This window comes from Cavia porcellus, unplaced genomic scaffold (genome assembly GCF_034190915.1).
Source record: "Cavia porcellus strain 051 isolate PalLab524CR breed Dunkin Hartley unplaced genomic scaffold, mCavPor4.1 scaffold_10, whole genome shotgun sequence".
NCBI lineage: Eukaryota > Metazoa > Chordata > Mammalia > Rodentia > Caviidae > Cavia > Cavia porcellus.
The window spans coordinates 7,221,840-7,238,072 of NW_026947493.1; the positions used below are offsets into that span (position 1 = coordinate 7,221,840).

The 16,233-nt window shown below is 51.9% G+C and overlaps 1 protein-coding gene across 4 annotated transcripts in view; it reads left to right on the plus strand.

The window, feature by feature from the left end:
• Znf609 (zinc finger protein 609) overlaps positions 1 to 14,838 on the plus strand; it is a 218,929-nt gene extending 204,091 nt beyond the window's left edge. For all 4 annotated transcript variants that reach the window (XM_063256955.1, XM_063256953.1, XM_063256954.1 and 1 more), the window contains 7 exons: positions 1,061 to 1,148; positions 3,828 to 6,165; positions 7,351 to 7,717; positions 9,262 to 9,437; positions 9,628 to 9,841; positions 10,476 to 10,554; positions 10,861 to 14,838. In XM_063256955.1, coding sequence (XP_063113025.1) covers positions 1,061 to 1,148; positions 3,828 to 6,165; positions 7,351 to 7,717; positions 9,262 to 9,437; positions 9,628 to 9,841; positions 10,476 to 10,549 — 3,257 coding nt within the window. In that variant the 3' untranslated portion in view covers positions 10,550 to 10,554; positions 10,861 to 14,838. The remainder of the gene's footprint in view (positions 1 to 1,060; positions 1,149 to 3,827; positions 6,166 to 7,350; positions 7,718 to 9,261; positions 9,438 to 9,627; positions 9,842 to 10,475; positions 10,555 to 10,860) is intronic.
• The last annotated feature ends 1,395 nt before the right edge of the window (positions 14,839 to 16,233 follow it).

Sequence of the window (16,233 nt, forward strand, 5' to 3'; positions counted from 1 at the left end):
TAACTCAGGATCTTTACACTAAGCTACCTTACCAGCTGTTTTATTTTGAGACAGGATCTTACTAGTTACTGATTTCCACTGGTTGGACTGGAGGACCTTCCTGCCTCAGCCTTCCAGGGTGCTGGTATTACAGTTGTGCACTGCCATGCCCCACTTCCTTGGATGCTTCTGAGTAGAATTTTAAGGCTGAAAAACAGTAACACTTTGTTTTATTTTAGGGTTTGCTTGGAAGTTCTTTGGCTGACTTTTGAAGTATGACTGTATTACCTATTAAAGCTTTTTTTTTTTTTTTTGTCTTTTTCGTTTTTACTGGTACCGGGGATCGAACTCACGACTGCCTGCTTGCAAGGCAGGCACTTATGCCGCTGAGCTAAATCCCCAGCCCCCTATTAAAGCATTTTTAAATAAAAATGAACAATATGTTAGGAATACTCATTATGATACCATTTAAGAGTGAAAATGAACCCCCCCCGAAAAACCCTAAGATGTTCCCCAAACAGAGCGACAAGCTGTAATCAAATTATATTAAAATTAATACTTGAGCTCAATTAAAATGAATGGATTTGGGCCAGGGACGTAGCTCAGCAGCACAACACCTGCCTGGCAAATGCAAGTTCCTAAATTCAATCCCTGGTACACACACACACACAAAATGAATGGATTAAACTTATTGAGTCAGCATGGATAAAACTCCAGTTTGTAGCATGAGGTGAGAAATGGAAGTTTTACTGCACTCCGCATCCCCACCCATGTAAAGTAAGAAAACCCCTGTAAATGCTCTGCACTGCGACGCCTCACTTTTCAGAAAAGAGATGGACGCATGTGCAACATAGTACCAAGGCACCAGGCTGCGCAGTCCATGGAGCTGGCTAGGGCTCCTCTGCCCTGGCTCGGGTGCCTTTGCACTGCTGTCCCGTCCACCCCAGCTCGGAGCCTCTGCAGTGGTCCCCAGCCGTCTGTGCCGGGCTCTGTGGTGCCTCCGGTAGAAGGCGAAGCGCCGCCCAGTAAGACTGCACCGGCTGGGAATTCACAATTCACATCTCTATCTTCCGTTTCCCAGGGATGCTGGTGGTGAACGTGACGTGGAGGAACAAGACCTACGTGGGTACGCTCCTCGACTGCACTCGGCATGACTGGGCGCCCCCGCGGTGAGTCAACCATGCTCCTAGGGAGCCCTGGAACCTTTATCTGAAGAGAATAATTACATGCCAGCTTCTAAAGGACATCAGTGATATAGAGACGGGGAAGGCACTGTATTTGATTGGCATTGTAAAAAGCATAAATAAGATGGGTGTAATGCACACATCAGCGACGCCTGCACTCAGGAGGCTGAGGCAGAAAGACTACAAGTTCACATCTCATCTGGGCAGTTTGGCAAGACTGTCTCAGAATTTGCAAAGGGCTGGGGATGTAACTGAATTTGAAGGCTCTGTATTCAATCTCCAAAAACAATAAGTACAAGAAAAAAAGAATAAATAGGGCAGGGGTTTCACTCACTGGTGTAAGTACCTGCCTGGCAAGCATGAGGTCATGAGTTTAATCCCCAGTACCAAAAAAAAAGAATAAATGACTTACAGACACTCAAGTGTTGGGTGGGGGAGAAGGTAGCAGGATGAGAAGAAATTTTTTTTTAAGCTCCTATCGCATTCGAGCTTCTTCTAGCCTCCTTGAAACCAAGGCTGTCAAGTCTGAGTTAACAGGAATTTATTGATGATGCTCTGTAATGATAGCTGTTTGCCAGAATCTTAAACTCAAGAACATTTTCAGTTTTATAAATACGTTAAGCCCTCACTGGCTTCACAGGACTTTTCTAGGTTGTAATTTGAGAGTTAACATTTCAGGGCTGGGGTACAGCTCCTTGTTAAATCACCGGCGGATGTGTGTGGGGCCTTGGGTTCAGCTCCCAGCACCACACGCACAATGTTTAGTTATGAGGAAAGACTGACGTTTTGGGAATGGCACCTTACAATGTGTTCCTTACAATGTGGTCCTAAAAGGACCCAGTTTGCCACAAGTGTGAGGAACCCCAATGTCAACTTGTCCTCCACTGTCGTGGTGCTCGGAGCTCCCCCATTTACTACGCCTCCCCATCAGTCACAGGCATTGCACGGGGCTCACTTCCCAGCACCCCACAGGCTTTGGCAAAGGGACCCTAAGGCCAGCATGGACTCCAGAGACCCTGTTCCCCAGCCACCCACAATGCTGCCCTTGTACTCTCAGCTCCTCCAGAAGCCAAGTTCAAGGCCAGCCTTGGTGACATACTGAAACCCCATCAAAAGAAAGAGGGCCAGGATATAGCTCAGAGCCATCACCTGTCTGACAAGCATGAGGTCCTGAGGTTTGAAATTCCCAGTGCCAAAAAAATAAAACATAAAAAAACAGAGAAGCTAGGTGTGAAGCTGTGACTTGGCAGGGTCAGTGCCCTGCAGTCACAGCACCAAGGAGGCTGAGGCAGAAGGCTTGAGCGCACCCTGGGCAACTTAGTGATTGCTTTTTTTCTGCTATTGTTGTAGCTCCCAGAGTCTTAGAAACAACCTGTTCCATATCCTCCCTGAGGTACAAGTCAAAGCCAGGTCTAAAGAGGAACTAACCTTAGCAGAGGATTGCATTTTAGATAATGTTTTGGGCTCCATGGAAAGCAACTTTAAGGTTAGAAACGTCTCTTAGGTGCCAGCATCCAGACACTGAAATAATGCGTGTCCCACCAAGCATGATGCCTGTGAAGGGCTTCAGGGCCTCCTGGGTGGAGGGGTGCTTTCTCTACCCGTGTGCACCTTCGTGGTGAGAAGTTCAAGAAACAGCATTGTCTAAAAGCAGAGGTGGGTTCTGGTCGTGGTGAACAGTCAGGCTTGGGATTGTGGGAGGGTCACAGCAGGCCTGGCCTCGGTGTCCCTCTGAGGTTTTAAAATCCTTTCCAAACCATGATTTTGGCCACAGGACTGCTTGTGGCTGACAGAACAAACCTCAGGGAGGTAGAGAAGAAGGTCGGGGAGGGTTTGCCTCAGGCACTTGTCTGGGGACACTGCAGCTCTGCACTCACATGGTCTCACATGATCTGAAGCTCTCTCACCAGATCGTAGTTATTGAAAGTGATGATCATCCTCCAGAAGGTTCTTTAGGGGCTTTAGGTAAACTGGTTTAAAGATGCTTTTTCAAAATCTGCCATGATAGCAACACATCTGTAATCTAGTACTGAGAAGGCTGAGACAGGAGAATTAGGCAGCCTGGGCTACATGTTGAGTTTAAAAGCCAACCTGAACTACATAGCAAGATCTTGTCTCAAACGGAAAAAAAAAAAACTGCAAGAGGAGGAACAGGTAGAAAGGATCAAGATGCCACATGTACTGTAAACGTATGAACTTCCACACGATAAATGTATTTTCCATGTATCACAAACATACATTAATAAAAAAAAATCAAAGCAAGGGAGAAGAAAGCTCATGCTTATAATACCAGCACTTGGGAAGGCTGAGGCAGAAGGATCACCAGTTCAAGTCTAGCTGGGCAGCTTAGTAACTTAGTGAGAGCCTATCTCAAAATAAAAACTTGATTTTTGAGACAGAATCTCACTATGTAGTTGAGTACTCACTGTGGAACCCCGCTAACCTCAGACTTGCAGTGATCCTCCTCCCGCAGCCCCTCAAGTGCTGGAATTACAGGTGTGCCCCACCATGCTTGGCAAAATAAAAACTTTAAAAGGGGAGTGAAGGGAGAAAGGAGGGCAGGCTGGGGATGTAGCTCAAACTCAGGATCTCCTGCCTCAACCTCCCCAGAAGCCTCAACTGCTTCTCTTATTTAACACCCCGTTGTGTTTATCCTTTGCCAAGGTTCTGTGACTCTCCCACCAGTGATCTAGAAATGCGCAATGGTCGTGGTAGAGGCAAACGCATGCGTCCCAACAGTAACACACCTGTCAACGAGACCGCCACAGCCTCTGACAGCAAAGGGACCAGCAGTGGCAGCAAAACTCGAGCAGGAGCCAACAGCAAAGGGCGTCGGGGCAGCCAGAATTCTTCAGAGCATCGCCCGCCGGCCAGCGGCTCCTCCGAGGATGTCAAGGCGAGCCCTTCCCCTGCCAGTAAGCGGAAAAACAAGCCCCTGTCAGACATGGAGCTGAATTCCAGCTCGGAGGACTCCAAGGGGAGCAAGCGAGTCCGGACAAACTCCATGGGCTCAGCCCCTGGGCCCCTCTCTGGGACTAAGGTGGAACCCACTGTCCTGGACAGAAACTGCCCTTCCCCAGTCCTGATCGACTGTCCCCACCCAAACTGTAACAAGAAGTACAAGCACATCAATGGACTCAAGTACCACCAAGCCCACGCCCACACGGATGAGGACAGCAAGCCGGAGGCCGACGGGGATAGCGAGTACGGAGAGGAGCCTGCCCTGCATGGAGACCTCACGAGCTGCAATGGCGCAGCCGGCCACCAGAAGGGCTCCCTGTCCCCGGCCCGCTCGGCTACCCCCAAAGTGCGCCTTGTAGAGCCCCACAGCCCTTCTCCTTCAGGCAAGTTCAGCACGAAAGGCCTCTGTAAGAAAAAGCTGAGTGCAGAAGGGGACACGGACTTCGGGGCCCTGTCCAATGACGGCTCCGAGGATGGGCCCTTGGTAACGGATGAAACAAGCAACGATGCCTTTGACTCTCTGGAACGGAAGTGTATGGAGAAAGAAAAATGTAAAAAGCCCTCTGGTTTGAAGACAGAAAAGATCCCTTCGAAGAGCTTGAAGTCGGCCCGGCCAATCGCACCTGCACTGCCCCCACAGCAGATCTACACTTTCCAGGCAGCCACCTTCACTGCAGCGAGCCCAGGTGCCACCTCGGGCCTCGCCACCACCGTGGTGCAGGCTGTGGCCAGCAGTCCCCAGCTCAAGCCCATCCAGCCCAAGCCTACCGTGATGGGGGAGCCCTTCACAGTCAGCCCTGCCTTGACGCCCGCCAAGGACAAGAAGAAAAAGGACAAAAAGAAAAAGGAGTTGGCCAAGGAGCTGGAAAGTCCTCTGACCCCTGGGAAGAGCTGCCAGGCAGAAGAGGGGAAAAGCCCCTTCAGGGAGTCATCGGGAGAGGGGGTGAAGGCGGAGGGGCTCCTGAACGGCTCCTCCGACCCCCATCAGAGCCGCCTGGCAAGCATCAAAGCTGAAGCCGACAAGATCTACAGCTTCACAGACAATGCCCCCAGCCCCTCCATCGGTGGCAGTAGCCGCCTGGACAGCACCCCCCCAACCCAGCCCCTGACACCTTTACATGTGGTCACCCAGAATGGGGCCGAGGTGGGTTCAGTAAAGACCAACAGCCCAGCCTACTCTGACATCTCAGACGCAGTGGAGGACGGGGAGGGCAAGGTGGACAGCCTCAAGGCAAAGGACCCCGAGCAGCTGGCCAAGGAGGGGGCCAAGAAAACACTCTTCCCCCCGCAGCAGCAGAGCAAAGACTCCCCATACTACCAAGGCTTCGAGAGCTACTACTCTCCCAGCTACGCCCAGGCCAGTCCCGGGACCCTGAACCCTGGCAGCCAGATGGGCGTAGAGAGCCAGGCCTTGAAGCCAAAAAAGGAGGAGGAGCCTGAGAGCCTGGAGGGCAAAGGGAAGAACGACACCTGTGAGGAAAAGAAGCCGGAGCTGAGTGGTGCCAGCCAGCAGCCCTCGGTCATCCAGCAGCGGCCCAACGTGTACATGCAATCGCTATACTACAACCAGTATGCCTATGTGCCGCCCTACGGCTACGGCGACCAGGGTTACCACGCACACCTGCTGAGCACCAATACAGCCTACCGGCAGCAGTACGAGGAGCAGCAGAAGCGCCAGGGTTTGGAGCCACCTCGGGGCCCCGACAAGAAAGCCGAGCTGGGCCTCAAGGACCGCGAGGCTGTGCTCAAGGACGAGTGGAAGCAGAAGCCGTCCATCCCGCCAACCCTCACCAAGGCCCCCAGCCTCACAGACCTGGTCAAGTTGGGGCCAGGAAAGGCCAAGGAGCCGGGCACTGACCCTGCCAAGTCAGTCATCATTCCCAAACTGGACGATGCCTCCAAACTCCCCAGCCATACCCCAGAAGGCTTAAAGGTGAAGCTGAGTGAGTCCGCACACCTGGGCAAGGAGGCCCCAGAGGGCAAGATGGGTACTGAGTGTGGCCGCCAGGCAGAGGTGGATCCAATCCTCTGGTACCGACAGGTAACTGGTTCTCCTGGGAAGAAGACCAGATGCTGTGCAGGACACTTCACTCACATGAGGCTTCCACACCACTGAGAGTAGCAGGACAGCTGTGTACTTCCACAACTTCCTCACCTTGGTTTGGGTTTTTTTGTTTAATTTTCATGTTTTGAGTTTTTTGTTTAATTTGATTGGATTTGAGGTAGTTTTTGAGACAAAATTTTGCTGGGTAGTGCAGGCTGGCCTTAAACTCATACTCCTTGTGCTTCAGCCTCCTGACTGCCAGGCATGCATACCACTCCCAACATCATTTTAATATTTTTTAGAAATCATTTTCAGTTCCATAAAAAGGTATTTTCTCATTTGACAAGAAAGACCCAGGTATGTTAGCTTAATTGTTCTAGAGTTACTTGAAACCCCACTAGCAGAGTCAGGACTAGATCCTAGAAATCTTGATTCCTAATCTAGTATCCCTTCTACTTCTTTGGCTCCTACACAATGAGTCAAGGTGGTCACATTTCATTAAAGTCAAAGAATACATTACTCAGTTACTGAGTTACTTTAAAAGTTACTTACCAAACTGGGCATAGTGGCACATGCCTACAGTTGCTGCACTCTGGGAGGCAGAGGCAGAAAGATTTCATTCAGTCCCAGCCTAATCAGTTTAGTAGTTTGGTCAAAACCATCTCAAAATAAAATTAAACAAGGGATGAAGCTCAGTGCAAAGGTATTGGTTCAATCCCATGTACTAATAAACAAGCAAATAAATTAAGAAAGACTGGGAATGCAACCAAGTCAGAGGCTCTGAATTCCAGTTAGTCTTAGAATGTTGTCCCTTCCCTCTCGGTGCCAGTAACTGCCCCTCTGATCCAGATGGCAGCAGCTGCTCCCCATCCCAAGCTTTCTCTAAAGAGGTGAACCTACCTACCCCTGCCCCTCCATTCCAGGAGTGCTGCCCTAAGTGCTTGTTCTTGAGCTGGAAATCACCCGCTGATGGTTTGCTTTTTCTTCGTTTCCTTCAGAGGGGAAACTTTGCAGCAAGAGAAACTAGAGTTGGGTTGTAAGTAAGCCCTAACCAGTAGCAGCCGAGGGCCTCCCTACCAGAGAGGCCTAGTAACTGTCCACTCTGGGTCTATACCGGGTCCTCAGCTTTGAGGCTTGTGTCCCATGTGTGCACACCCAGTCCTCCTTCTGTGATTGTTGCAGGAGGCAGAGCCCCGGATGTGGACTTACGTGTATCCTGCCAAGTACTCAGACATCAAGTCAGAGGATGAGCGGTGGAAAGAGGAGCGGGACCGCAAATTGAAGGAGGAAAGGAGTCGGAGTAAGGACTCTGTCCCCAAGGAGGATGGGAAGGAAAGCACAAGTAGTGACTGCAAGCTGCCCTCATCTGAAGAGTCCCGCCTTGGGAGCAAGGAGCCCCGGCCCAGCGTCCATGTGCCTGTGTCCTCCCCTCTCACCCAGCACCAGTCCTACATCCCCTACATGCACGGCTACTCCTACAGCCAGTCCTACGACCCCAGCCACCCCAGCTACCGGGGCATGCCCTCCGTGATGATGCAGAACTACCCAGGTACAGCACCAGTGTGGCCTAGCAGCCCAGGCCTCTGTGCAGGGCAACAGCACCTTTTTGACTGCGCCATTTTGTAAAGCAGCTGTTCTACCCTGTGGGCCCTTGAGTACACCCCGCGGGCCCACTGCTCCCTTCTTTGCCCAGCCTCAGGGCCGCCTCCACTGCTTGTTTTCATCGACGGAGGTAACCCTGCCTTCCTCCCACGGCCGCCTTCTCTCTCCCGGGATGTTGTTTTGTTTTCAGGCATCTGGACAGATGAAATCCTCCAAGAATAAGATGCAGGGATTCAGGGTGAGGCGCACACGGCTGTGGGGCCTGGGCAGACGGGTGAGGGCGGCAGCGGGTGGCTTTTCACACCGCTGACTGCGTGTGCGCTTTCGGGGCATGGAAAATTGGGGTTCACATGTTGTCAGGAAGAGGCCACTGACTGATTTCTGTTACCTAAGGAGCCAGAGGGGATTTTTGTGGGGTGGGAGGGCACCTCTGTTTTGCTCATTTATTGTTTTACTTAGATCAACATAGCAGGTGTAATACTAGTGAGGCCCACGGTGGTATTTCAGCGCATGCGCACAGTGCGCACTGAGCCCCTTTGGGGACAAGCAGTCCCCCATTTGCCATCCATATCCAGAGCCTGTGAGCGCCTCACTTCCGGGTCTCCACGCACATGTACCCGGCTGCATGAACCGTCCTCAGTCCTCTGCGCTGCAGAGCCCAGCCTTGTTGGAATGCTATTTCCTCCCCAGTCCCAGGTCCCACACTCAGACCACCCCGGGCCTTCTCACTCTTAATACTCCCAACCTCTTCAGATCGAATCACTTGGGACCCCAGGGACCCAAGCAGGAGACCTCTAAGGGAGGACAAGATCTCTTTTCAGAATTGTCTTGCCCTTGAGGCATTCCTCACTCCCTGCCACCACACCCATCTCTAAACAAGGGGTAATCCCATTTGCTGAGGACTTGCTGTGGTCTAGGTACTGTCCAGGGTGATTTTTGTACATTATCTTTTATTAATACTCATTATTCTATGAAATAGGGTATTGGTATCTTTGTTTTGATAATCAAGAAACACTCAGGGGGCTGGGGATTTAGCTCAGCGGCATAAGCACCTGCTTTGCAAGCAGGTGGTCATGAGTTTGATACTCGGTACTGATTTTTAAAAAAAAAAGAAACAAACTCAGAAAGGTGACAGGTTTACTCAGGGTGACCAGCTAGGTAGTCTCTGGGGCACAGCTCACCCCATAGCCCTCTGTAAATGCTGTGAGCTCGCTACTGGGTCACACACCTGCTCCAAGATGAGCCCGAGACTACTGTATTCAGAGCAGTACAGTGGACATGGGGATGTCGGCTTCAGTAAACCCTTTCATGGTCCCTCTGCTCGTCTTCCCTGTAGAGTTCCATAAAGAACAGACAAGCAGGAAGTCTCATCCCCAAAGTCACCAGCAGAAAATACCCCAGCTTGTGCCTAGGCTAGCTGATGGCCTCCTGGCCCCAGGAGTGAAGGCGCCCCACTTCCCATCTCAGAGTGCTTGGTGTCTCTCTCCCTAGGTTCCTACTTGCCCTCCAGCTACTCCTTCTCCCCATACGGCAGCAAGGTCTCAGGTGGTGAAGATGCCGACAAGGCACGAGCCAGCCCCAGTGTCAGCTGTAAATCAAGCTCAGAGTCCAAAGCCCTGGACATCCTGCAGCAGCATGCCAGCCACTACAAGAGCAAGTCGCCCACAGTAAGGGGAAGCCTGGGGACCCTCTCCTCCCCCCCCTCCCCCCAGGCCTTAAGGCCATGCCTGGGGTCCTGGTGAACATGGGCCTCAGGCTTCCTCCTCAGTTCCTAGGTGTCCTAATGAGTGTGGGGCACTGGTTACATGGCTCCTGTGGGTGTCACCATAGTGCTCCTGTGTCTCCTGTCCTTTCTAGATAAGTGATAAAACTCAGGAGCGAGATCGGGGAGGCTGTGGGGTGGTTGGAGGTGGCGGCAGCTGCAGCAGTGTCGGGGGAACAGGCGGAGCCGAGCGGAGTGTTGACCGGCCGCGTACCTCCCCTTCCCAGCGCCTGATGTCCACACACCACCACCACCACCACCTGGGGTATTCACTGCTCCCCACACAGTACAACCTACCCTATGCAGCAGGTGAGCCTCTTGCCCCTACCATCCATTTTTCATCACCCACAAGAGTCTTCTAAGTTTCTAAGCTCTCCCAAGTCCCAGCTGCCTGCAGTGAGTCATTAGAGCCTATGGCATTGACTTGTACCCTTGGAGCATGAGGATTCTCAGTCCTGGCTTTGGTGCTCAGGAGAATAGGGAGCAGGTGTTATCACAGCAGAAGAGAAATGGGCAGCTGAGAAGCAGATCTGTTCTGCCCCAGCCACCACATCTGGCCGTGTAGTAGATCTCTCATCTGTCAGCACCTTACAATTCAGTAAAGCTAAGAGTGTAAGTGGAAATCCCCCCTCCCCCCCGCCAGCTAGAGGAAAGGAAATACAAAGTGGGTTTTTCTAGCAGGCACAGTGGTGCAGACCTGTAAATCTCAGCTCCTTCGGACGCTGAAGCAGGCCTGCAGATTCAAGGCCAGGCTGAGCACCCTTAGGAGGCCCTGTCCCCAAAAGATAAAAGGGCCAGGAATGTAGCTTAGTAGGAGAGTGTACAAGACCCCAGCTTCAGGCCAAGACTGGTGAAAAAGTGAGGGACGTTTTTAGTTTGCCTTGGTTTGGTTGTGGTCTGATTTTCACAAGCACCTCACTAACCTGTCCTCCCACTCGCCCAGGGCTTTCTTCTACAGCCATTGTTGCCAGCCAGCAAGGCTCTGCGCCCTCGCTCTACCCGCCCCCAAGGAGGTGAGAATGGTGAGTGACTTTTGTTACTTTGGGGCCACAGAGCAGGGCCAGCTGCTGCATGGTCTCAGGATGCCTGTGGGACCTAGATGAGGGCCTGTGAAGGGTCAGCAGTCTGGGAAGGTAGAACCCTGGCCTGCCTCTCCTGGGAAGCTGTGCACATCTGAGAGGACCTGAGGCACATGCGTCCCCTGGGGACAGTGCTGGTCTTCCCCAGGTGTTTTCTTGGGGCGCCATCTTGTGATGGTTATGCCGGTGGGCTGAGTGCCTGGTTAGGTGGGCTGAGTGCCTGGTTACCTGTCTGTGTTTCCCCTGCAGAGCAAGTGCCTGGATAAAGTCAGCTTCACAGCCCTGACTGCCTCACCTTAGGAGGTGCTGGAGGTGCCATTTAGACATCAGTTAGATGGCGTTGGTCATCCTGTTTGCCGTTCCAGCCATGACTGAAGGCAGACCCTTGCCTGTTGCCACCTCCAGAGCCTGGACGTCCTGATCCTCCCTCTTCCTCAGGAGCTGGAGAGCTGGTACTTAGCAGAAATATTTATTCTCAGCCACAGTCATGACTGCTGTGGCCTCTCTGGAGACGAAGAGAGGGGAGCTGCCAGGGGAACATGGCCTCAGCCCAGAGAAATCACTGCTCTGTTCCCCAAGTCCCTGTCCTGCTACGGTGCAGTACTACCCGGCCCCCGCAGGTAGGCCCCCCAGCACTGGGCAGGGTCTGAAGACAGCACAGCAGCCACCCCGTCACTGCCATTCCCACTGTCACCAGACCCCACACCTCCCCAGCGGTTTGGGCCCTGGGAACTGGCAGCATGTGGAAGAATTAGAATCTCAGGAAAGAAATTGGGGGCTGTTTTCTCTGTAGTTGTGAAAACAAAGTCTCCAGCACGGAGACTTCCCCCTTCCCTCGCGAGCACAGATAAATGTTCAGAGCCCAGCCTGGAGAGGGAGATCAAGGCATTTGCCCCACAGGGCCTTGCACTCCCCAGCAGGCAGAGGCAGGGGTCCCAGCACCAGCTTGGGGCTCCCCAGCCACTGGGGAGAGAGCTGGCTCATGAATGGAGTCTGTGAAATTGAATCCCCTGAAGTCCTGCTGCTTCTTACTTCCCCACTCTTTGCCCTTTTCTCTTCTGTCCTTACCCCCTGCTGCCTTTCCTAGGGGGGATCCCCACCCTGACTTCACCTCTTCTTTTTCCTTGCTTGGCTCTTAAGATTCAGGCAGATAAAACAGTATTCCCTCAGAATGGGGGCCGAAGAGTCACCGGAGGGCAAAGCCCAGCAGGCAGACCCCGTGTGCCCAGCAGTTCTTGGAGATGTCCCATGTGTTCAGCCCTCTGAGTAGCTTCCTCAGCTGGGGCTATGGAGTACACAGCCCACTGCTGTCTACAAGTACCTGGTTTTCTATAGCTCGTTCTGTCCCCTCTGTGTGTGCCAATGTGAGCTGTTTTTGTAGGGGCCACTGGCTCTGGGAGGCTGCTCAACCCTCAGACCCTAAGATAACACACCTAAGTGTCCCTCACGGGAGCCAGCGCGGCGTGGGCCGTGCCCAGAGGCGACAAACATTTCTCTGCTCTCCTTAGAAGACGGTCTCTCTGGGTCAGAGCTTTATGCTCTTGCACTGAGAAAGTGATGATGATTTGGTAGCTTTATTTTTAACCCCCTGAAGCATGGGGAGCTTTCGTGTCTTGCTTTTGTGCGGTATTATCCCTTTGTCCGTCCCTGCCCCTGCCGCCTTTCCTTAGCCCTCCAGATTAAGAGAAAGACTAACAGACATCAGCATAGGCAGAAAAAGGGTGCTTTACTGCAGAATGCTGAGAGGGAACATAAGGGCAGAGAGTTGGGACCAGTAAGCACAATCCCTCGAGGGGAGCGTCCCATAGCAGAGCTCCTCTGGGGCCCACAGGCCCTCCCTCTAGGTGTCCGTGTCCGTGTCTTTATTTTTTTCTTAAAGCTGGGTCCTGAGCTCTCCCCTAAGCTCACTGCTTTAGACCTGTTTTCAGAGCCCCCAATGGCCTCCCTGAGCCCTCACTGCTCTTCTCCCCCAGCGGGCAGTGCCCCAAGCACTCCCATCCCCCAGCCATGGAAGTCACTGGTGTGGACACTTCACCCAGGTGACCTGGGCTGCCCACCCAAGCGGGTGACCACATTTCAGCCTGACTTCACCACCGGGCTCCTCTGGGTGGAGCCACTCACCCATCTCTAGTCTGATTTGGTTTTGACTTGTATGTTTTGTATCTGTGGCGCTGGCCTGCAGCGTGCTCTGTACATAGTGTAAAGAAACCGCTGGAGCAATTTCTGTATCTCACTTGGCAGGCATGAGTCCACATTCCTGCCTTTTCCACTTTGTTCTGTAACAGACAAGAGGGACTTCTGCATTTGCAGGGCAGATTTATTCTACAGAGGGCACAGCTAGTTTTTAAATTTTTCTCTTAAAAAAAAATACCCAGATTTCCCTTGGAGAGTAGAAGCCACCCAGAAGAGCAAGGGAAAGCCACAGTAGCAGATAGCACTGTCTGCCCTGATTCCCCTGGGGTGTCCCCCCACTCTGGAGTGACAAGCTGCAGGCGTGGCAATCCCTGCCATGTGCTGAGTGAGGGCTTTGCTGTCTGCCTCCAGCCTCTCCCTATGAAAACAACAGTACCTGTGACATCCAGTAGATACTCAGAGAAAAAACACAGCGAGGATCCCCACCCCACATACACAGTCTGGGCAAAGTTGCTGCCAGGGCCCTAGGCCACCAGGCTGAGGCCCTCTGAGCCACCCCACCAGACCCTCCCAGGAAAGAAAGTCCAGCTTAAGAAAGCTGCTCTTAGGGTCCACACCTGCTTCTTCCTGTTTAAGGCATGACAGTTCCTATGACCCCTTGCCCTGGTTTATACATGTATAAGGACATGTATGACGTTTCCTGCTGTTACTTCACTCTTTTCCACACACCTCAAGGTCAAAGGACCAGACACACAGGCTGAGAGGGAGGGCATCCTCAGAATGAAGCGGTCCTTTCTTGCATCTCCTCTCCAGGCTCCAGGGTAGGGTGGGACTGAGTTTCAGGAGTTGAGGGTGACTGCAGAAGGGCTAGAGCATTGCATACAGGCTTTGTGATCCCCCATCACTTGCTACCACCACATACCGTCACCATCCCAGTGTCTACTCTGATGCCCCCAAGATTCAACTGGGCAGCTAGCTGGCTCTGTAATTCTGGGCCTCTGTCATTTGTTTTATTACTAGGGCATCCCAGGAAGCTTTCCAGTGATCCCCTCCTGGGATCGTGCCCCTCCCAGCCCTGTCCCGCCCCTCCTGCCCCAGCCCACCCGCTTGCCTTGGTGCTCAGCCCTCCCCTCAGGAGCAGGTTGGGGCAAGCTGGAGGCCCGGGCTGGAGGGGCACGTTGCTGTTCATAGCTTTTGTTCCATTGGCGTTGCTCTGTTGGGTTTAATTTCAGTCTTCCTGATTCTTCCCTTCTGTAAAGTGTACATTACCAAGTTCCTTGTTTTTTATATATATATATATAAATATATATATATATATATACAAACTGTACTCTTTTTGCCTTTGTACATTCAGGCAAGAAGAGAAAATAAATCTTTTTAAGAGACAATCACAAATCTGTGAGGGCTGCTGGTTATTTCTCCTGAAGTTTGCTGCTGAGCTGCTCCTCCCTTCTCCAACTTTTCTCTCCTCGGGCACCTTTCCTGTCCTCCTGGTGTCCTGCCCCATGCAGATGCTCAGCTTCACCCTGGCTGACAGCGAGCTGCTGAGTCGTCCAGACTGCCTGCCCTGTCGCCCCTTCCCACCCAGCACTGTTTTCTGACTTGGCCACTGGCTACACCTGGAGCTATAGCCTGCGCCCTGGCCCACTCTGCACCCTGAGATCCCATTTACCGAAACTACGCAGCTGGGAGATAAGTTTGCACTACTGAAACCTGCTTGGGAGTCAGGACGGATAGTTTTCAGGAATATGGGGGAACCACCCCCAACACTCCCTGCCCTCCCTAACCATTCCAGCTCCCAAGTGCTCTCTGATCCAGAACCCACAGGGTCACTCCTGTCCAGGGGGCTCCTGTGCTCACCCCACTGGAACAAGGGCTAACAGCTTATGGGTCAAAAGCATTTGATTGACTCTTGAGAGTAGTACCTTCTGGAACAGTTCGGTGAAACCACTGTTCAGCCTCTCTCCTTTCCGCTTCCCCCTTTGCCCTTTTCCCCTTTGTCTCTACTTCCTTCATTGGCTTTGAAATTGAAGTCTATTTTTAAATTATTTGTTGTATTTATTGAATAAAGTTTTTAATGTCCCTGTTCTTAAATTTAGACTTAGTCTGCCTTGCACATATCTCCCGCCCCTCTCCACCATCCGAGTTGCCTGTTAAACTGGAGCACAGCCTTTGCATACTGTATTTCCTGCCCGTCACTTCACTAACCAGTTTTCTCTTGAAAGGCGAATCTCAAATGGGCTCAATGGAGCCTGATTCAGTGCTTCTAATTCTGGTTGTACTCGATAGGAAAGAACAGATGACATCTGGGTCTTCAGCACATTTCCATGCAGTCCGCCAGTTTGGGGGGAAAGCTAAAGCGGGTGGTGTGTTTATTTCTCCCTGTACCCAGGGATGCTCTACCACTGAGCTATGACTTCACCCTGTTTAGTTTTTGAGATTGGGTCTTGCTGAGCTCCCCAGAAGTCTGAACCGCAGTCCTCCTGCCTTCACCTCCCAACGCTGGGATTTGTTTTCCTTTTTTAGATCCCTGTCCACATGTGGACTCATTAGGTTTAATGTAAGAATTTAAAACTGCCTTCCACCTTTATGCTGCCTCTAGAAGTCATTTGTTTCGCAGGGGACATCTTTAGGTCATTCTGATTTCAGCTCAATGTGTCAGGTTCCAGTCTTGTTTCAGTGGAGATGCTGAGTTCACTTCTTTTAAGAGACAGCAGGTGGAGCCCAGGTCAATGACTGGGTCCAGAGTAACACAAGAACAGGCCATAAAAAACCAAGACCCACAAAGAAGGTAAGGGTCAGGGCAGACAGTTGCAAAGCTGTAGAAGGTGAAAGAACATGCCCTTCTCAGAAGGAGAAAAAAAAAGATCAAAAAAGACTAGTTAAGAGAATTTAAAAAGGGACCAGAAATAAAAGGTGCTTGTAGCTTCTTGCAGTGCCACTGAGGTGATTCTTTTTTTATTTTTTATTTTTTTGTCTTTTTCTTTTTTTATCGGTGCCAGGGATAGAACTCACGACCGCCTGCTTACAAGGCAGGTGCTTATGCCGCTGAGCTAAATCCCCAGCCCTGAGGTGATTCTTTGGGCTGGTGGCACAGGGGAGCGGATGCTCCAAAAAGGACCCCACAGGAGAAAACTACAATAGGGAAGGTGTGTGCTGTCTCCTTCAAAGACCTCAGGAATGAGAATGTGAGGCAGCTCCATGCAAACCTAAAACCCAAAACCTGGCCTTAGGACCCAGCCTTCCTATAAAGAAATGCTCAGGCTCTGCCGGGTCACTGTGCTGCAGAGAGCTGACGCATACACACCTGCCTCTCCAGGGACTCCCGCAGCGCAGCCCAGACTCCTAGCAACTCCACACTCTGGGGGGAGCATGGCCCCAGAGACTTGCCAGCTTATTTGCCCTAAGACGTTGTAGCTTTTCCCAAGTAGCACGTAAGTTTGCTCCAGACCCAAAAGATAGTGGTAAGATACTGGTCCCGCTACAGGA